Source organism: Penicillium psychrofluorescens (assembly GCF_964197705.1).
Source record: "Penicillium psychrofluorescens genome assembly, chromosome: 4".
Classification (NCBI taxonomy): domain Eukaryota; kingdom Fungi; phylum Ascomycota; class Eurotiomycetes; order Eurotiales; family Aspergillaceae; genus Penicillium; species Penicillium psychrofluorescens.
Window position 1 is genome coordinate 161,442 of NC_133442.1, and position 20,661 is coordinate 182,102.

Below are 20,661 nucleotides of genomic sequence, written 5' to 3' on the forward strand. Positions count from 1 at the left end.
CCAGCCGTTGCATTCACTAGTTGGGCGAATAGGGAGCACTGCGGGCGGTGTGAGCGTGAAGGATTTCTTTGCTTCTTGGCTCGTGTTGGTCGAGGAGTCCAGCCCCGGGTCGGATGTGGCCCCGGCGCGGCAGAGGATGGCCGAACAGTCGCCTGTTTGGCGTTTGATTTGTCTGGATCGGATGGGCGCACGGCCGAAACGTCTACTTGTCTCATCTACAAAGATCCTCCTAATTGGATCTCCACCTAGGGGTCTACCACATAAATACATTATAGGGCCCTGCGCTCGGCACGCTGGTCCCTCCCATTTCTGCTTTCTCTCCGGTTTGCGCTGCGGCCTTCTGGAAGGCTGTCCACTCGTTTCTCGTCCACTTTCATTCTCGAATACGTTCTTTTGGTGCAACCTCGTATCTCGGCTGGATTCCCGGATACCAATAAAACATGGCGAAAGGATTAACGGCCGTCAAAACACGCACACAACATGCGACAGACAATATTTCATTCCCCGTACTGACCTATACCGACGCTTTGCCGCGAAATGACCTTCGCGAACTGGATGAGGGGACGTCCTACAAGCGACCGGACCCCACCACACTCGGACAATGGGACTTGCACCGGCCCAGCACCGCGGATGGATATAGAAAGCCCCCACCCGGCCAGACCGCCATGTTTGATTTTCGAGTGACAGCACCGCCGGATGAAGCCGTCCCATCAAGATCGAGGGCGTATCGTGGTCCGAAAGAGCAGGAATCAATAGGAATTGCCTTGGGAAGTCCTGGAATGCTCAACACCCGGGGACAATTCCAGCCTCCCATATCGATCTATGCGGCGAGGCGTGCGGGAGAGAAGTCCGGATCTGAAAAACCGAGCAAGTGGAAGAAGATTGGAGGGTTCTTTCGGGCGAAGAGTGCCTTTGCGCCCACGTCCAATCATCCACAGACATATCATGGCCTACGCACAGCACGAAAGGAAAAGTCCGGTGAGAAACCACGCAAAGCAAAGCCGAGGAACGACTCGAAAGAAGAGTGGCCATCTCTCGAGATTGACCTTACGTCCGAGCCAAATGCCAGCGGCCAGACCCGCGAATCCAAGAGATATCGAAAACGTTCTCAGTCGGCCGCGAAAGAACCGCAAGAGAAGTCAGCCAGCACAGAACCTATGCTGCAAGTGAACATCCCGGACGTTGAGATGGAACGGTACAGTGTGATGTTCAGCAAATTCATCCAGAAGAAGGAAAAACAATCATTGCTGGCGCGGAGAAGTAAGACGCTTGACAATCTGCAAGTGCCAGATGCGCATGTGAGATTTTCACTGTCGTGTATATGCTTTGACTGGGACCCGGAGTACTGACCTAAGGTAGAACTTCCTCAAGGCGAAGGGATTGCCAGTGGTCCAACGACGAGCAACCTCGCCTGCACGAACGAGCTTCACACTATTCCCCACCTCCCAACCCACCAAGGCTGCCCAGGTGCTCGGTGCTCTCGGTGCCGGTCCCACCCCGAACTTCTCGCGCGGGCCCAGGGTGAGAGCATCGACCCTCCCTGTTGAAAGTCCGTTGAAAGCACCCGAGGAGCAACCAAGAGACTCTGCCAACGTGCACATCATCACTGCGTTCGAGTCACCCGTGATTCCAAGAGTATTCACGGAGGGTCGATCTTCTACACCGCGGTCATCCACGAGCACTCCCCGATTCGAGGACAAACCGCTCCCTGCCATCAAATCGGAACCAAAATCTGCTCAAACGCATCGGCATACCTCGCTAAAGACCAGTGATGTGAAACCGGCCAAGAAAACCCCCCCTAACAAAGATACGCCCACGAAAGATACCCCCAAGAACAGTACCCCCAAGAAAGGCACTCCGAAGAAGGGCACTCACCCGAAGCACACCCCCAAAAACCTGTCCCGCATTCCAGTAAAGATGGAGAAACGGCCTTCTCCTCCGGTCAAGGATAAACCCCGGTCGGCGTCTCTCACTACGAAGGAGAAAGTCGGCCGCATCATCGTTTCGACCACGTCTATATCGGGCCCCGATTCTGGGTCTTCGCCCGAAGATATAACTCGCATGCCTCTGGCCGAGGAAGATACCACCAGCCCTCTTCTCTACATTACCCCAGCAGTGGAGGTTTCGACCGCTAAATCCATATCTGTTTCCCAGGGACCGCGGCAGCTGCTAGTCCCCATCGGCGCCCGAGTTGACTACATAGATCCCCATGAGCGGCTGGTGGACCGGCAGGCCCTGATGCCGAATGTTCAATACGGACACAAGCATGCGGTTTCACAGGAACTGCGAATTGAATCGTTGTGATGCTCTTCCTTTTTTTTTTTTTTTTTTCTAATTGCGCCATTGTCTGCCATGTTATTTTGTGTCTACAATTTATTCTCTTTTTTTGATACCCTGTGGGCATTTTGCATTGTGTGCTTTGATAGTATCCAATTTAATTGTAGTTGACCTGCTTGATGGCATCGGCCTTGCTCCTATAATTTGTCCTTGCAAAATCACTTTCACATGGGATCTCTGTCTATGATTTTACCCAAACCCAAAGCAGTAAGCTGCCTCATCATGATGGCCAGGTTCTGGCGCGAAGGGAGTGATCGGTATGCTTATCAGACCGGACGGTCTCGTTGCCTGGAGAGCCATGGGGGAAGACGGAGTCACCCAGATGAAGGATGTGCAGTGGCTAAGCTGGATCTTGCAACGGATCTTGCAACATTCGGCCTAAAATGTATAGATAGCTGCACTGAATTGAAGAAGAAGCATGTATTTGGATAACTTCTATATGTACCTATACGTACCGGATATCCCCTGGCAGGTGGGGCTTTCCTCTCTAGGCTGCCGTTACTTTAATGAGGGCGCTCATGGTCTGGCTCACTGAGTAGATTTCAGCACGCACACACACTCAGTGATCCCGCTCATCATAGTCACGTGCTTGATGACAACTGCTCACTGAGCGCTCACTGAGCGCTCATTGGATGCTCACTGATCACTCAGTGACGCTCAGTGCCCAATCAGTGAGCTACTCATGGATTACTCAGTCCACGCTAGCCTATCCCCAAAGAGGGTATACCACCCCACAGGCCCGTTTATTCTGTGATGGATAGTCTGTTGATAGCCCTGGTCCTGTCCCCATTTTCTTGAGCACTTCATCCCACCAAGAAAATACACTAGTACCAGATGGCGCAGGAAGAGTGGAGAACGCTATCCACCTTAGCATAGTTCAATTTCAGACAAGCCCTTTGTTTTCTGATGTTAAAAGCGGTATGAGTTCAAAATCTCGGGTATAAAATCAAGCAACCGTTTGCTCATAATGCGTATTCAAGCACCTTCCACTTGATCATTCGACCTCACACCCTAATTTCTGTTTTAAAACCACCTCTAACCTCCATGAGGAACCACCTTCCTGATGGGCAGGAAAGATTTTTTTGCTAAACGCGATGAGAGGCGCCGTCTACAGCGAGAAAAGAATGGTTACGTCCCTGGAGCCCATAGACAGGAGGACTCAATACGAGAAAAGGACAAGAGACTCCACACAACCAACAATTTACATCGTGATTATATGGGTCTTTGGATGAAGTAGGTCGAGGCGCATCTGAAGGGACACTTTCATACGTTCATGTCAAAGGCTTACCTTCCCTAGCTTTACTGCAAACCCAGAAAATGGGTTTGATTCCTATAAAACTGCTCCGGGTTGTTCAGCTCCAAGCCATGAGATGGTCAAGGAATTCATTCGCTGGTACATTAGCTCTATTTCGGGACGACTGGACGAGAATGAGCGTCCAACGGTGAGAACCGTAGATGCGTGCGCTGAGCGTTTCTTTGGTGGATTCGAAGATTTCACGAAAGTCAAAATTATACCAGCTGACAGAAAAGAGATAAAAACCGTGAGTTTACTTCCTATTTCCTTCTGTGATCACATTCTGAACGCTAAGCAGTGGATCAAAAAAACATTGACAGCAGAGGGCACCGTTGTAGCCCTAAAAAAAGAGAAGCTCAACTTCACGAAGAATGATTTCTTAAGAATAGTTTCATCTTTGTGGCAGACAGATCACCAAACATTCATTCCTGGGTTGCTCAAGGTCGTCATCCTGTTTAGTCTTCAACTGTATCTCTTCACTGGAGCAAGAGTCGGATCTTTTATACCTTCCAGTGAGCACAAACATGAAAGAGGTCTTCGATACAAAGTAAGATCTTTGACTACAGCGATCTGAATTCGTTCTCATCTCTACTCCAGCATATAGATCTAGTTCTGTTTCCTTCATCCAATGCTCCTTGGGCAGTGGGATGGAGAGTCAATCAGGTGTGGCTCAAGAATAATCGATGCCCACAATACACTGTGTGAGTTGGAAAAAGAACTAGTAACATGCTTATTAGGAGAAAGTGATTTTGCTAACGAGTGCTTCTAGATTCGGGATTAGTATCCGCGATAGCAACAGACCGCAGTTTGCGTCGGGCTACCTACTTCTCGCCCTTGCCCTGGCACATGGAGCTCTTTTTGGTATTAAAACAGTGGAAGATCTTGCGCAATTTGACCTTTCGAATGGTGAAATCCCTTTGCGATGGAAGAGTGAGTTCCTGGAAAAGCCGGTCCTTAGACATGCGACTGGAGATGGACCTCAAGAAACTCCTCTGACGAAACAAAAATTTTGTTCCTGCCTACGCCAAATTTTTAGCGCTGCAGGTTATTTCGGTGAACTGGCAACCGTCCATTGCATGCGACGAAACTTAGGAAAAAAAGTTGAAAGTTAGTTCCTACTCCCTTAAGAAACTCCGGAACGAAATCAAGATACTAAAATCTAATATAGAAAGGCATGGCTCTACGCCTGTCTCTCAGATAATGGCACATCGGGGATTAGAAACTTTTCCGGAGCATTATCAGGCCCACTGCTCCTCCATTGACACAGTGTCAGCTGTTCTCGACGAGGAGGACCAGTCTGATCATATTGAGTACTTCCAAAGCTACGTCCAATTTTACGAGCGAGGTTTACCTGGCGAATTGCCAGCAGACATCAAGGAAAGTATTTTGAAAAACCAAGATATGGTGGAAATGAGAGCTCGGATGAAGCTCTTTGAACAGAGCCACGATGAGGAATCTCTCAAGATCGAGAAGATGGAATACAGAAAAACACTGGCTCGGAAACGCCTGCTTGAACTTAAACAATATCAAAATCGGTGGGTTCGAGAGAAGAGAGATCAAAAAATTCTCAATCGGGGGAAAGAAGAGCTGGAGCACTGGGAAAAGGACACTCACACACGCGCTCAAAAGTTTATCGCGCCAGAGGTTGCGCGAATTGCATCAGCCATGTCCTGCAATAAGGAGCTTTCTTTTGATGAAAAACTTCTTTTCGTTCAAGATTTGCAAACTCAATGTGGTCGTGACTTTGACGTGGTCTACCTCCCCAACGAAAGTCCGATTCAAGGGATTTGTCCCGTGAAGGGTTGCCAAACCGACGTTACACGGTGAGCTTTCTTAAGCCTACGACGCCACAGCCAATACTTACTCTAATAGTCTAAGGAAATGTGACAGGAGTGCTCACATTCACGAATGTGTCCGGCGAGAGAAAGCTTTTGACCTTCAAATATCGGAATCAAAGATGCGTTTTTGCTACGAGTGCATGGAGTGGTTTTTATCCAACCAATGGAGACGCCATTGCGATATTCATCTCCAGACATGGGAAACTCAGCACTGTGAAGTTATTACGTATCGCCATACTGTTATCCGTCCTGGATATTGTCCTTTCTGTTTGTGGAACCTAGATATTCCCGCAGAAGCACGGCTGCAGTACTGGTTGCGAAGCGATAACCTTAGGGAGCATATTGAAGGGCAACACCTGAATGAAGAGCAGTGGTCCACAAAAAAACCAATGTGTGGTTGTCTACGAACATTCGACACTGAACGTGAACTCCGACATCACTTACACGACGCACACATGCTCAACGAAGCGATTTGGCAAAGTCCAAAACCTCCAAGAAAGAGAAAACGCGCTTGCAAGGTGGAGACACAAGGTCATTCAACAAAACCGGAAGAGGAGCGCCATAGGAAAGCGCGATTTTATCGCTATCTACCTCCGACTCAAGAACGTGAGCACCAACCGTCAAACAATATATTCGTTCCCATCCCGACCGTGAATCCGTTCATCGAGGTGCATCCCGAAAAATATTCTTATTCGAGCATAAGTGAAAAACCCTTGTCAAGTAGCAGGAACAGCTCAGCATGTTTCTCCGCCGCACACTCCCCACTTAGCTCGCGACCAACAACTCCCGGACTGGAGGTCATTGACCCAAGGATTCTTGAGCCCTTCGATTTCAACAAAGGGAATGGATTTCAGTCTAATGATGAAGTTGCCACCCAGCTGGATTCAATAACTCCCTCTTTGAATGGGTGCAATGAGAAAATCTTGTCACTCAATGATAATCTACACCTGAATTCTCCTGTCCTCAGCGTTGCCGGTGAGCAATCTGGAAGCCACACTAGCAACAAGGCGGAGGGGAACGTTGAGGGTGAGCGAGAAGAATGCCCCGTCTCCGTAGCCTCCAGCACCGAGCTTAGTGCAGAAGAAAAGGATGTCGGAAATATTCGCTTTGTAAAAGGAAAAGGAGACTATCGAGAAGCAGGTGGTGATGAACGACCTCATGTTGCCGGCGTCTTCGAAGCTACCACTGGAGTCAACAAAAGATCACGGACACCATTGAATCGGAAAGACTATTCGAATGTCCGTAGACCACCCCAGAAACTCAGTGCAAAGGATAGAAGAAGCCTGCTTGCGCTCAAGAGCCAAAATGTGACTCTGAGACAGATTGGACCTCAGTTCACTCATCTCGATACAGCTTTCCTGCGACAAGCTTGGATGGATATAAAACCTTCTCAGAGATGTACTAGATCATGGACTAATAGGAAGCGGAGCTAAATCATAGTTCTTTGGTCGCAGAATATCAACTTATGAATTGATCATCATCTACTTGTATAGCACAGTACAACTATGATTTACTCTCTAGCTATGCGAGTCCAATGAGAGTATTTTGTCTTGAAATCAACACTAGGCTCTTTAGTAAGCCCAAGGTAGTGCCTGGCCTCTGTGTAGATCCCCAGCAACTTGAAAGGTCCCGTAACCTGTGAAGCCACGGACCCATCACTCAATGACTAAAGTTGGTTGTTATTTTCAACATAGGCCAGAGCGAAGGTTCATGCTAGATTAAACCGGTCACACTGTATTTGATCAAGTGTCGTGGATTCGAGGCATCATAACATTGAACACTACAGTACATGCTCCTATGTGGTGCTCTCCGGATATACAGGACTGTACTCCTAGGAGCCATGGATACGTCTGGGAATGAAGCTAATCTATTCCTGTGAACTCATCATCTACTTCTCAGAATACCATGAAATATCTCTTAAGAGCTGTTTGATACTCATAGGAAGTTATAAGATGTTTCTAGGAGCCACAGAGGTCTAGGAGAGAATGCTCCTTCCTAGGATCTTGACTCTGGCTATCTACGGACTTCCATCTAGTGGAGCCGAGAGTCTGGTAAATGGTATGGTTCTGGATGACAGGTTATTTTCATAATATAGAATCGAAAATTGGATTGTTCTCCATTGCCACACTAGCTAAGCATATGCTCGCCGACGCCATTCCCTGTGTTTACTGAGAGGAGGTGTATTGACGAGACGCGTAATTTAAGTGTTCAGCCGTATTTATCTATCGAAAACAGCTTCACCACTAAGGAACACGCCTGAATGTAAAGTATATCCCATGTGAGAGCTAACAAATCGAGTCAATCGGTGATCATGTAACTTTTTCCGACAGGGAGTGACCACAACCTTAGCCAGGGATGAGGAATGCTCGAGGGAGCACAATAACGCAACATTCATTAAACATCAAACGATTATCTGTTTGTCGTCCATAATTATTGTGTTGTCCAGCACGAGCCTGGTAACAATGCTGATCCTTAAACATTTCTATGGCGACTGTCAGTAATTCGAGTAATGACACTCTGTCTTGTTCAAGGCTTAGGAAACAATGCATGAATGGAAGATGTTTTTTTTAAATGTAATTATAATTTTAGTTCGAAATGTCGAAGTTTCGAAGCTGTAGATGATTGTTGAAGTTGAGCATATCTACCTGCTGATACTGGTTGATACTGCCTATTGATAACCCCGCATGCCTTGATAGAAGTAACCGCAGCCTGATTTCGCGTGGAAGTTGCGACTCTTGGCATATTGCGGCTTACTTGATGGATTGAACAGTCAAGGCGATTTCGAGAACCCCTGTAAAGCCAATGTGTATTCATTTACCAAGTAATTGTCGCTCTACACCTCATCCGCCTCGTTATCATTAATCGGGAATTCCACTCCAACAAGATTGTCTGTGTTTCCGGGATATAAGGCGATAACGGTCGCTACTATATCGCCTCTTGCCCAGAGTCTTTGGCATTAGTCAATGTTGTTTGACCTTTATGGTCTTTTGAACCCAGATTAACCTGTCCAGTTTCAAGTAATAGCTCCACTACCGTCTCGTGACTGTCCAAAAATTTCCGTAATATTCCATGGAAGCCAACACCTGTTAATTGAGGTACACACACGACCAACCAAGCGCGAGTCCAAGTCCCATCGGCATTAATCAAATATATTTAATGTCATGTTGAAGCAAGCCAAAGAGTTATTAAAAAACGAAGGGTTACTCCCGCATTCACGCTTGGATTGTGGGAAACCCTTTGGGAGAAAACCACAACCGAAGCTACCCAAAATACAAGATAAAGTTCCTGTCTAAATAGAAAGTTCTTTGAGGCTCTGCTCCAGCGCCTGTTGTAGTTGAATCGCCTCAACGCGGCGGCGGCTGGTTTGTGATGACTCAACAGCCAATTCTAACAACTTCTCGTCAGAGTAGCCACTGACAGTTGTCGGGTCAAAAACATCCGTTAAAGTAGCGAGGATGTGTCTTTCAACCACTTGTCGGCAAACGTTGTCAACAAAGGTTTTCATCGCAACCTGAAAACCCCTTTTAGTACCAGTGTGCATCTTGTGATAATAAGATTACCTTGTAGTACGCGTTCAGATCAGTCAGCGCCTCGGAGCAAGCCCGATCAACCATATTAACCTCCACGCGTTCCTGAAGAGCCGATATCATTCTATTCATCTCGCCTGAGGAATGAGTGAACTTGAATATACCACCCCAATCATTTTGGACTGCATTATCCAAAGACTTTCTCATGCGTTCTTTCGCGTCGTCTTGCCGCGCCCTTTGGATGTTGTCGGTGTAGTAGTGATTGTATGTGATTGGATGGCCCTGTTCGTCTTGCAACAGCTTTGCAAGTTCTTGGTGTGCATTTTGAACGTTTCCATCTATGGTGTTGATTATGCTCTTCCGCAGATTGTCACGAACTTTCGGGTCCCTGACTACGAACGTCAACGCTGATTCAACGAATCGAGTCACCAACCTCACAACAGAATCAAGATGGCGACGAGAGATATAGCCCCAGCGGGATGATTGAATATGAAATAACTCCTGCAAAAGAGAATGGTTGTAATTTCCAGGTAATTCTCGACCTCTTGACTTATGATATATCTACTTCCGTAAGCATCAGCCTCCAGAAATGTTTCTCTCTTATCGTACCTCTTTTATCCAACTTGACATCTGCTTTTTCGTGATACTAAGCTCTTTATCCTCTTCATTTTCACTGTTTTCCGGTTCTGGGTCTTCCGGTTCTTGGCTGTGCCATTCAGCGAATGTTTTGCCGTCGTCTTTCGAGATGACCTTTCTTCGTTGACCGTGATTCCTCATATAGTCAGAAAATCTTTCGTTCTCTTCATGAATCACAGCACGAAGGCGATCAGAAGTGCCAGAACTGCTCGTCAAGAAAAATTCTCGATCACGACCATCATAGTTCCCCTCAAGACCATTCTTGACGATGTAATGAAACTCGGTGCTGATACGAGTTAGGAATATGCGGATTTGGCTAGGGTGAGATCTCTCAATTCCAAGATCAAAAACCTCATCACGGACGCGTTTCAGTAGACGTCGAACTTCTTCCTTTACGTTCGGAAGCTCTCGCTCGATGTGACCATCCAGGAGCTCTGCCAAAAATGAACGAAGGTTGTCAATCCCAATCCTCGTTGGGTCGAGGCCTTGCGCTCTCCACGACTCGCTTGAGAAAAACTCCAATTCTGCTGCTCGGCGCTGCGTGTAGCTCATTCCTCGCGCCAATTCTGATGGAGAGGGATTTTTGAGGAGGAAGAAGCCTAGATTTAAGCTAGTGCGATCTAAGTTCTTGGCTAAGCGTGCGACGCGGTCCTCTGTGCCCTTGTTGATGAGATCAGGCTTAGTGATGATACCAATGGTTCTTACACCATCCTGGTCAAAATGTCGCGCCCGTTGAATGATAGGTTGAGTTTCTGCGTCGCTACTTGCTGAGATCACAGCAAGTATTATGGTGCGCGAACTCTTTAAGTAAGAGTCAACTACGTCTCCAATCATCTCAAGATCCTTATTGTCCTCCGAGACTGAAATCAACCCCGGAAGATCAACGAGGGTCAGATGAAGACCTGTATTGCCGACCAGCTCAAGTCGAAGGACATCCGCCGCGAATGCAGGGGCGTTCGTGAATTCACTAAATCCACGAACCCCTAATAGGCTGGAGGCTTCGTGAATAATATCTGGTAGGTCGCTGAGGTCCTGAAATTCGCGATGAAAAGCGGCGAAACGCTCTTTTTCTTCCGGTGAACGCGATGCGCAGGGCAAGAGACTAGCGGCCATTTTGCTCTCACAGCTATCGTGGCGAAGTACAATCTCAGTAGGAAACTGTGTACAGAGTCCATCACGTCGAGGAAAAGGGTATCCGCTGATACCCTCGAGAACTGAGCTTTTGCCTGTTGATTGATCACCGCAGACTGCAAGCTGTGGCAAGGCAATATGATCTCCAACTCCGTTGGCTCGAATACGGTCAATCTGATTTAGTCTTTCGGATATTTTTGCAGACTTTAAACGATGCTTCTCCTTGTTCTGACCCGTATCGTCTGAATATCGGGCGTCCTCTGCAGAAGGAGGGGTTTGGCGCATGGCGAATTCAGTCGCAGTCGGATTGAAGAAAAAATGACAAGAAAATCACAAATAGATGAACTCTAGATGATGGTACTAAGGGAAATTTATCTTGACTACATATTTTGTTTCGTCCTGAGAGTCAAGTTCGTTTCTATGTAGCATGTTCAGCACCCAAAAGACCCAATCAAATTAACCGTGCAACTGCAAGGGTTCGGCATCATAGTTGCAAGCTAGCAAAAATGAGGCAGGATATTGGCCAATGACTTACTGGTAGGCATGAGATTTCAAGACAATGTAGTATCCGTCGCTTAAAGCCAGTCAAAACTTTTGTACTACCTTCAAAGTGGTGATCGATGCTTTCGAAAAATGTTGTGTGACCTTAAGAGTTCTAACATTTCAGAAATGAGCCTAGGGAGTCCAATGGGGAAAAAAAGGGTTGGCATTGTGTTATGAATAAACATTCGTTTGGGCAGCACAGCCTAACCTTGCAGAGATCAACATTCTTTGCGTTTCATCGTGCAGAGATCAACATACTCGCTCTCATGTACTATGTTCAAACAACTCGCATATCATCGAAACTTCATAGAAGACGCTTCCGAATAAAATGGGCTTGTTCTGGATGTTCGTAACGACATAGTTTGGGGAGTAGTACTTGAATTCCTCGCTTCCCCTTCCCGACACAGCACTACCCAAGGAATTTACACAAATTTCGCAGCGAACGTCTGAAATTGCCGATCAATATGGCTCACAACGTTTTCCCAGGGTTTTGCCTCACTTTCTCACTTCATCATTCACCTCTTGACACAGCATGCATTACAAGCCGCCTCTCCATCTTCTCCGGGCATAACCAGGCCTGGGGAGGTCGACGAAAGCGGGAACATTCATATTGTTCCGCTGCCATCCGATGTTCTTAGATGTCCGTATCTGTCGATGCGTTCTTCACACCAGCATTCAGGACATTGGTATGAGGATGGCCCCTTGTGAGTCCACGAGTCGACCGCCAAGTAGTAGCCTGCAAGAATTCCTCAGGACACCTTTTCGTGAGCCGGTTGTGTTTTACTTACTGAAAAGGTAGTGTCAGCACTCACAGCGCAAAGGTGTATTTTGGCCAGTCAACGTTTTTATAATCTACTGTCGGCGGCTCCTCAGGTCTCAAGATTGGTCGTTTGGGTTTATCAATGATTTAGTGTAGTACTCGAAGCCAGCGCCAGTGCAATTGACAGTAGTTGATGATCCCCTCAGTGTTCGTAAATTTAGCGGGTTTCTCATGGGCGGGTTGGATTTTCGGTGGGTCATGGCGAGGTCTAAATGGGACTTTGGCCCGACAGCGCTAAGGATATTTGTTAGTAACTGAAAATTGGCCCCTGGGTCTGGATAAGGACGACATCGTCTGTTGGGCCATCGATTTGGAAGCTGACGCCCAATCATTTACCGCCAACAAACTCACGGCGCACTGGGTCATTGCTTCTAGGGCGAAAACGCGAGTTGGAATTTGTTTAGGTGGTCAAATTTAATCAGTAGGTAGTTCCTGAGGTGGTGAATGGTCGAGACATGGCCGAGACGTGCTTAAGGAATGGCGTATTTGAACCTTCTTGGTCATTGCTTTCGGGGTAAAATGGCGGGTTGAGATTAGTAAGAGGGTGGTTGGTCAAATTAACTGGTTTCCTTAGAGTTTTGAAATTTACACAGCTTGGTTATTGATTTGGGAGTGGTATGGCGTTCTTTGGGTTGTTTAATAGGTGATAAAATGGACCATCCGGTCAATCCTACAGACGATGGAATGGCATATTGAAGTTTGTTTAAGAGGTGGTCAAAATTCATTAACCGGTGCGTTCAGATGGGTGATTCAATACAACCACTCTGAGCATTGCTGCAGTGGTGAAACTGCCTGGTGCAATGTGCTTGACAAGGCGGAAATTGGTCATCCCGATCATTCCCGAGGTGGTGAAATGGCGATTCCGAGATATTTTAGTAGGTGGTCAACTTTACTCAAAAAATAGTGGAATTTTATCACTCTGGCCGTTGTTTCGGAGGTAGAATGGCGTGTTGTGATGTAACTGTGATGGTCAAATATTATTACTTGATCAATCCTGCATGCAGGTGATGAAATGGCGGCTTCGAATTATAGAACGACGGATTGGAGATGTTTCCGAGGATAGTCTTTCTCGACGTGACGATGAAATAGCGGGTCGAGTGTCTGAAGTCGATTAATTCAACCACTACAATCATTCATGACGCTGTGAAATGGAAGATATTGTTCAGACAATGTAGCTGGGAGCAAATTCTTTTCGGCATGTCGCTTTAGACTTTGTTGCGTCGCGGATTAACCTTACGTCCGTGGATTTGATCACCCTCTCTTAAAGCAGTTTTGTACCTCCCGTTTTCCACCCATTGATTTGTGCCTATCTATCAACAATGTCTGGAACAGTGTTTTCGCGGCTGTTCAACGATTTTCAGGGCAAGCAATAGACCATGAGTTCAAGATCATTCATAATATTATATATTATCATAAAAATAAGAATCGACCGCGACTGACCAGCTTTCGAACTTTCCCACATCCGGACACGATCTGCAAATAATCTCTGAAGCTGAACCAAAGCAGGATATATCGACCTGATCTCACCAATCCGTCCAGGAGATAACTTCCTCCAGCACATTCAGATTCTGCTTGATGTTTGAGCCTTCTACACCGGTCTCTGTCAACACTTCAATCAGCTTGACAAGAATCGGCTCCAGCTCCGCTCCCAGCGCGATCGGATTAAGATCACTCGAGAGCTGGATGTTTCGCGAGCACCCGCTGCCTGTCGTCCCAGTAAAGGCAGCCTCCACGAAGTCAATTGCATCTGGGAATCCGATCACTTCAATCGTCACATGCCCGCCATTGCCATACGTAGTACGTAGTAAACTTGATGCTGACGCCGTAACTGCATCATGAGTCCACCAGTGTCGATGCATTAGCGTACGGGACGATCTCATCCTGCGAGGCGTGATAAACAAACACCGGCGCAGTAGGAGTCTCCGTCTTGTTTATACCCATCGTGTTTTGCTGTAGGATGGACTGGATCGTGGGTTGGTAAAGCAGGCGATCTCCCAAACTTTGAATATCGGGGGACAAGAGATTTCTGGGGGAAATTCAACAGATCTTCAACAGCGCAATTGGACCTTGCAAAAGAAAGAACCGATCGTCCTTCTGAGGTTAAGATGCTTTTGATTATAGGGTTTAATTCCGCGCCATAGGCACTAGGCATTGAAAGTCCTGCAACTGTATTGCGTGCGGGACCAGTAGGGTGGAAATATCCTCAACTGAACTCTTTTTGGAAAATACTGTTGCAATAAACCTGCGACACCTCATTTTCCCACTGAATGACTGTCGGCCCCTTCACCCTGCGGAGAATCATGAAAGAATAGCCAACCTCACGTTCAATCATGTAGCTTGCTTCAGATACAGCCGCTATGCGAGTGTGCTGTCAGGCCTGCCTGCCTGACAGCCGGAAGAATGGCTTCCAAAGGCCCCCAACCTCGCGTTTCTTGTTAGGGTTTATACCCGTATAATTTGGTTGGAACCGAAACTTGAGGGGCGAGAACGGTTAGGTGGCTGGGGTTGATGTCATGGTCAAATTCAACGCCAAGCCAATGGTCATCTTGGAGAACCCAGTTTTATACGACAGTTGTTGAAGTCAAGATGGTAAACGAGGCGAGCTGCGAAAGACAGGAATAGTCGCCACTACTCTCAGTATGCGGGATATCTGATCGGCTTCCGAGAGAGACGTCCGCTCCTTGTCTTCACCACAGGGGAAGAGTGTCGTTGTTGCAAGGCCCGCAGGCGTCTAGATTGTGGTCGATCTGGCGCTTGCTCTTGTCCTGCCAAGCGGGATGATGGTGTAGGATGTAGCTTGGCAGTGGCATTAGCAAATTTCCGTGGTTTCAATCCCCGTCGTGGATGTAGTCGACGGAAAGGACTCTCTCTAAAATCGTGTGGCTTGCTCTCCCGCTTTCCAGATTTGGGCGAGGAAAATTTCTGCAGTAAGCCCGAATCGTTGATTTCCGTTGTGATGCGACCCGATTTTGTTGCCTTCTGATGGTCCCGTGCTTTATATTTCGATACCGTCGCACCGCCTAGAACGGCGTTGGACTGGGGTCGACAGTGCCGCCTCAGCCTGGCTTCCAGGGCGCCATGCATGTCGTTACGATGCTCTTCGACGGGGGACCTAATGGGTTGTGGGTTTATAGCAAGCATTCTCAAATGTTCTTGACTGATCCACTGTAGCAGAATTCGATGCTTACCTACCTGTTCCTCAGCAGCTTCTAGCACTTGCTGCAGGCCTGCTGCTTCATTTGCGTGTTTAGGATTTTCAGCCAACCCCTTCTGGTGATTCCTCCGCTTCTCCAATTTTTCGTGAACACGAAGATGATAGTCTTGGAATTCAATCCAGTTTTCCAACGGGGTTTGTTGCCTCGGGTCGGGATGTAAGCATACATCATCATTTAACTTGTGACGTCGGCAACGGTCCCGAACTTGCTTCGCGAAATCATCGAAATCAATGCGTCGTCTAACCTCCGTTTGAGAATTACGAAATTCTTCCCAGTCCAATAATTGGGCACAGAGCACCACATCACCAGTCTGGGGAAGCGAGAGCCAGTACGATATTATTCCTCCGTATATCTCGGGAACATCTTTCAGAGGGAACTCGAGATCAAGGGGGTAGCAAGGAAGGCAGCCGTCTTTTTCTAATGCCGCGCGCGCATCGTCTTCCATGGAGCGAGATTTTTTTGCAGCTTTCTGAGCATCAACCGGCGGAGTCATTTCTCTAAATTGCAATATCATCAGTGTGATGACAGAAGATCAAAAGGCGGGGCGGGGATACTGACTGCAACCTGGCTACAAGAGGATCATCAGGTGGAGGGGATTGTCTTCCGTGGCGTTAGCTGGACTGGCCCGAGAGAACCTAGAATGGATCCTAGATCTGTACCCGACTTTGGTGAACGCGGTGATGTGTTCTAGTGACGAATCTGGCCCGATTCTTTGCAGGAGAGTGTTAGCACAGTCAATAACGATTGCGAGCGGGAGCAGGAACCTAGATTCGCCCATCCTGCCGACGCAAGTTTCTGGATTCATAGCGGAATGACTATGCAGGATTGTGTATTTTACGCTGTAAAGATGAAAGTGGTTACTTTATACGAAAGTTCGCAGGGACCACGGAAAGAAAACGCGACAGGGGCTCGGATGACAGTCGGCCCGACTCCCTTTTTGGACGAGGCGGCTGATGACTTTCGGGCCAATCTAAACGTCTTATTAGTCGCCCAGGTGGAGTATTGTTTCAACGCCCGCTATCTGAGATGGACATTTATGTTTCTTCCCACAATTTTTTCGATGATTGGCACTAGCCTCAAGACTGAAACAATTTAGCGCGCGGTAATGGATGCCCAATCGCCCGGTTGTGACCTCCATATATCATTCCGCGTTGCTCGCTTTCCATCTCCTGCATATTTATTCTTTAACCCATTGCGACCGGAAAATCCCACCAACGTTGTTAACTGAAATACAATATTATGTTCTAAGGCCTGGTGATATGAGATGTATGGACCCAATGATTTCGCAGTCCTGACACCTAAAGATGCGAAGAATCTTGCCAGGACAGCCTTTCGCTTGCCAGAGAACAAGAATCGATTCTATGAAGCCACTGGAGGTGTCGTGGAAGAGCCAACAATTGACAGCCGGGAGCCTACACCTGCCCTGTTGTTCTCGGAGGAAGAGGTAAACAGCGTGCAAAATGCACCGGATCGCATCATTCTGACCTTTGATGAGGGTCCCAAGAACCCCCTGAGGGGATGGCAGTTTGGAACCAGCAAGAAATCATCCGATATCTTACTGGGAAATCGAGGAACGGAAGGAATTAGTGCACAGCAGTTTCATATTACTGTCAACGAAGATGGTTGGATTTTTCTTTACGATGATCGTTCTTCGCACGGAACTGCGGTCGGCTATGATCATCAGAAAAAAGACGAAATACGACGTAAGTGGAGCTGGATTCTTTCACATGGTCCGGGTTCTCAAGTACAATGGGAGGACGTCACAATCCATGCAGGCGATTTGGTATTCAAGATCGAGTTTCCGAACCAAAAAGCGGGTCAATCACTCTACCGGGATAATTTGAAAGCATTTTTCAAGCAAAGCCAGGCTGCACTTCCATCCATCGGCACCCTCGACTTTGACAGCTTTCCACCTACGGCTACACCTAGTCAACCCCAGTCTCCTTCGCAGAGGCCCATCTATTTATATCAAAAAGCGATAGGTAGTGGCGGGTTTGGTGAAGTGTATCCTATTCTCAACACACGTAACGGAGTATTATATGCCGCCAAGATCTTCAAACATTCACCCGGGTACTCTGGAACCCCCAAGAAGAGGAAGAGGGGCGAGAGGCTGTGGAAGGACATGATACAAAATGAGATCGACATTATGAGGAAGAGTCCCCATGTGAGTGTCTATGATTGCCGATTCTATGTAAGTTACCACAGATAATCTGACACCAACACAGCCTAACGTGATGCCGGTGCTCAAATTTCACTGGTGCCCCAAGCCTACTCTAATTATGCCTTACTACCATGATGGACATCTTGGAGATCATATCAACAACCTAAGCAAAAATCACCGTGTCTCTGCTTTCCGCCAGATGCTTCTTGGTCTGAGTCACCTGCATGGACTTGGAATCGTGCATCGTGATCTCAAGCCAGAGAATCTGCTCGTTGAGTTTAATCAACCCCAGAATAAGCTGGCCCTCGTGATTGCCGATTTTGGGCTTTCTAAGATGTTGTCGCGACCCGATGACCTTCTAGGAACCTTTTGCGGGACAAGGTTTTACGCAGCGCCGGATATTCTCCCCATCCGTGGTAATGGTGGTTATGGAGCTAAGGTAGACATTTGGGCAGCTGGTGTTATTATGTTACAGTGTATATGTGGTCTCCCCGAAGCTCCAGATCTGGCCCCGGGACAAGATGCTTTAGAAGAATGGATCTGGAGATGGAACAGATCACTCGTCAATACTCTCTACGAAGCGGATAAGAAAGCGGACATGAGCGGCGATCAGGTCATGGAGGTTGTCCGTCATATGATCGACCTCAATCCTGAGACACGATATTCAGCAGACGAATCTCTTGAGGCGGGATGTCGCAATGGTGTATTCAAAGAGGCGGAAAGCGGTAACATTATGGATAAATATGACGTTGATACATCTGGAGAAGACACTGCACTAGCGCAGGTCGCTGATACATCTCCAGGCACTGATACTGGTGGAAAAGGGGAGTCATCTCTGCCAATGTCAAAGCTACCCGAAACTGACACGAACAATGCCCCCACTGTCATAGCGGAATATTTCCGGGATGAAAGTCGTGCAGGCTCCAACGAAGAGTCAAGGAAACGGCCGCTGGCAAACAAGAACTCGTGGGGTTGTCGTAGACATCGGGCTGTGGTATCAATTTAAATAATCAAGGAGGTGCAGTGTGCCGTTCTGCCTTAAAAGTTCAAGTAATCATGGATAGAGCGCTTCTCCCTGACTCCACCGATATGCCAACAAGTCAAACACGTCCAAAATGATTTCGAGTGCTCTACCTAGTCGCCGACACGATCGTGGAATCTGGAGACTGAGTTGTATCATCTTCATTAGATTTTTCCACCTTAAACATACTGCAAGATGCGTTGAGTGCTGGACTTGGACGTGGGGGCAATGTTGAATCAAGGGTGCCGCCAGATCTACAGTGTATCTCTTCGCATAAAGGTCTGAATCGTCTTGACTGGAATGCGCAGAAAGCGGCTGCTGCAGTCGGGGGAAATGGCTTCTCCAAGAGGCCGAAAAATTTCTCGGTCCGGACCATGGGCAGGTTCGCGGAAGGGGGCTTCAATCGAGTTTTCCTTCTGACAATGGATGATGGATTTGAAGCAATTCTCAAAATCCCTTATCATATGCGGGCCCTAAACACCTCGCCACTGCCAGTGAAGCTGCCACTCTGCAATATCTCCATTCCAAAGGTATCCCTGTGCCCAAAGGATACAGTATGGGTATTCAACCAGCGAAAGCAACCCGACCGGTGTGGAATATATCATTATGGAGAAAGCCCAAGGTATAGGCTTGCAGAAAAGGTGGTTCGACATGACGAAGCGCGAACGACACGAGCTCGCAACAAGTTTTGTTGAGATCAAAAAAAGATTTTTCGACATACCCTTTTGGGTCTATCGGAAGTATCTACTTCAAGAAAGATGTCCCGGCCGAGCTTCGAGGGGCTTTGTACACAAACAACGCCGAAATACCCAAGATTCAGAGACATATTGCATTGGCCCAACTGCCGATTACATATTCTGGCATGGAAAAAGAGCCGACTTAGTCTCAACCGTGGACCGTGTAAGTTTTCATCCTTGTGCTATGGCTCCCGTCGTTGACACCGAGATCCAGGGCTTAACCCGACCAGCTACCTTCAGTCGATCGCACAAAAAGAAATAGAGTGGACACAGCGGTACAATATGGAAAGCCAAATGAACTCGACTTTCCCCATAATGGCATTTTCTGTGGAGGTTAGGTTAGGGTGTTAAAGCCTATTTGATATAGGACGGGTGGCCTTCAGGCGTGAACTGGACGCGGAATGGGATTGTAGTCCGAGATCGTATTATCGAGAGTTGCAACAGAACGGCTGCGACCGCTCGGATTGTTGTGCGTCCTGAGTTTTCGCGTCTCACAAGGAATTGGCGTGGACACAAATTGTTTGTCTTACATGCTTAAACCGGTGTTGATGGGCAGTTAGATTCTCACAAGTTAATCAGTTCGCGTTTATCCGCAGCTTTATGTAGTGGGCGGAGAGGCTGTGAGAAGGTACGGCGGCACCCAGGCACCTAGCAGTCATGTGCCTTTTCCTTCGAATGGGTCTTCATGTGACGTTTCAGGTGGTCATGGCGTTTGAAGGACCTATTGCACTCGGGTGTCTTGCATTTGAACTGCGCCTGCTTGCAACTAGAGTGCAGCTTTTTCTGACTCATATTGTAACTAGTGGGCTTCTTCTTGGGGCGTTTATAAAAGTCTTCGTGGTACGGTCGCGGAGAATTACCACCGTGCGCAGAGGAAACCTCGACTTTCTTATTGGACTCCTGCTGTTCTCCGGATAACGGACTAGAGGAAGTACCGGTGCTAGAGGATATCTCCATTGAGCGGATAGGAGTCGACGAACTTTGCGTCTTGAAGGTAGGGAGACTCGGCGTGGACTCATAGTCGGGGTAGGTACGAGAAGCTTTTGCGGCAAAGGGGAAAGCCAGCCCCGGTGCGATAGTCTGCGGTGCGATGAAATCGTTCGAAGACATCCATTGGAGTATAGTAGACATAGAACCCATGTTGGGAATCTGGTCCAGCTGACAAAAGGTTGGTCGGAGCAAGTCAGACGTGGTGGTAGATTCAAGCAGGCTGCCCGTCTGATAGGAGCAAGGTTGGTTGGGAGTACATTGGTTATACAGTTGCATTGCCGCTTGGCAGTGTAAATCAGTTGCACACGTATGGACTTTGAAAGTACTCCACTCATTTCTCTGGTTGCAGTCAGAAATGGAAATCTGCTCTTGCCGACCCAAGTTGCCACAGGGCAGGATCGTGTTGTCTAG

General features: G+C 47.6%; 5 protein-coding genes across 5 annotated transcripts; 3 read left to right on the forward strand and 2 right to left on the reverse strand.

Annotated features, from left to right (window-relative positions):
- Nucleotides 1-440: 440 nt before the first annotated feature.
- PFLUO_LOCUS5849 (uncharacterized protein) lies at nt 441-2,304 on the forward strand (the record flags this gene model as incomplete). The annotated part of the gene is made up of 2 exons (XM_073783335.1): nt 441-1,298; nt 1,360-2,304. The coding sequence occupies 2 exons, from the start codon at nt 441-443 to the stop codon at nt 2,302-2,304; spliced, it is 1,803 nt and encodes a 600-aa protein (XP_073639900.1).
- Nucleotides 2,305-4,831: 2,527 nt separating this feature from the next.
- On the forward strand, nt 4,832-5,458 carry PFLUO_LOCUS5850 (uncharacterized protein; the record flags this gene model as incomplete). Its single annotated transcript, XM_073783336.1, has 1 exon — nt 4,832-5,458. The coding sequence occupies one exon, from the start codon at nt 4,832-4,834 to the stop codon at nt 5,456-5,458; it is 627 nt and encodes a 208-aa protein (XP_073639901.1).
- A 3,300-nt stretch (nt 5,459-8,758) lies between these two features.
- Nucleotides 8,759-9,128, reverse strand: PFLUO_LOCUS5851 (uncharacterized protein; the record flags this gene model as incomplete). Its single annotated transcript, XM_073783337.1, has 2 exons — nt 8,759-8,980; nt 9,030-9,128. The coding sequence occupies 2 exons, from the start codon at nt 9,126-9,128 to the stop codon at nt 8,759-8,761; spliced, it is 321 nt and encodes a 106-aa protein (XP_073639902.1).
- A 7,477-nt stretch (nt 9,129-16,605) lies between these two features.
- On the forward strand, nt 16,606-18,508 carry PFLUO_LOCUS5852 (uncharacterized protein; the record flags this gene model as incomplete). The annotated part of the gene is made up of 2 exons (XM_073783338.1): nt 16,606-17,505; nt 17,567-18,508. The coding sequence occupies 2 exons, from the start codon at nt 16,606-16,608 to the stop codon at nt 18,506-18,508; spliced, it is 1,842 nt and encodes a 613-aa protein (XP_073639903.1).
- A 1,400-nt stretch (nt 18,509-19,908) lies between these two features.
- PFLUO_LOCUS5853 (uncharacterized protein) lies at nt 19,909-20,400 on the reverse strand (the record flags this gene model as incomplete). The annotated part of the gene is made up of 1 exon (XM_073783339.1): nt 19,909-20,400. The coding sequence occupies one exon, from the start codon at nt 20,398-20,400 to the stop codon at nt 19,909-19,911; it is 492 nt and encodes a 163-aa protein (XP_073639904.1).
- Between the last annotated feature and the right edge of the window lie 261 nt (nt 20,401-20,661).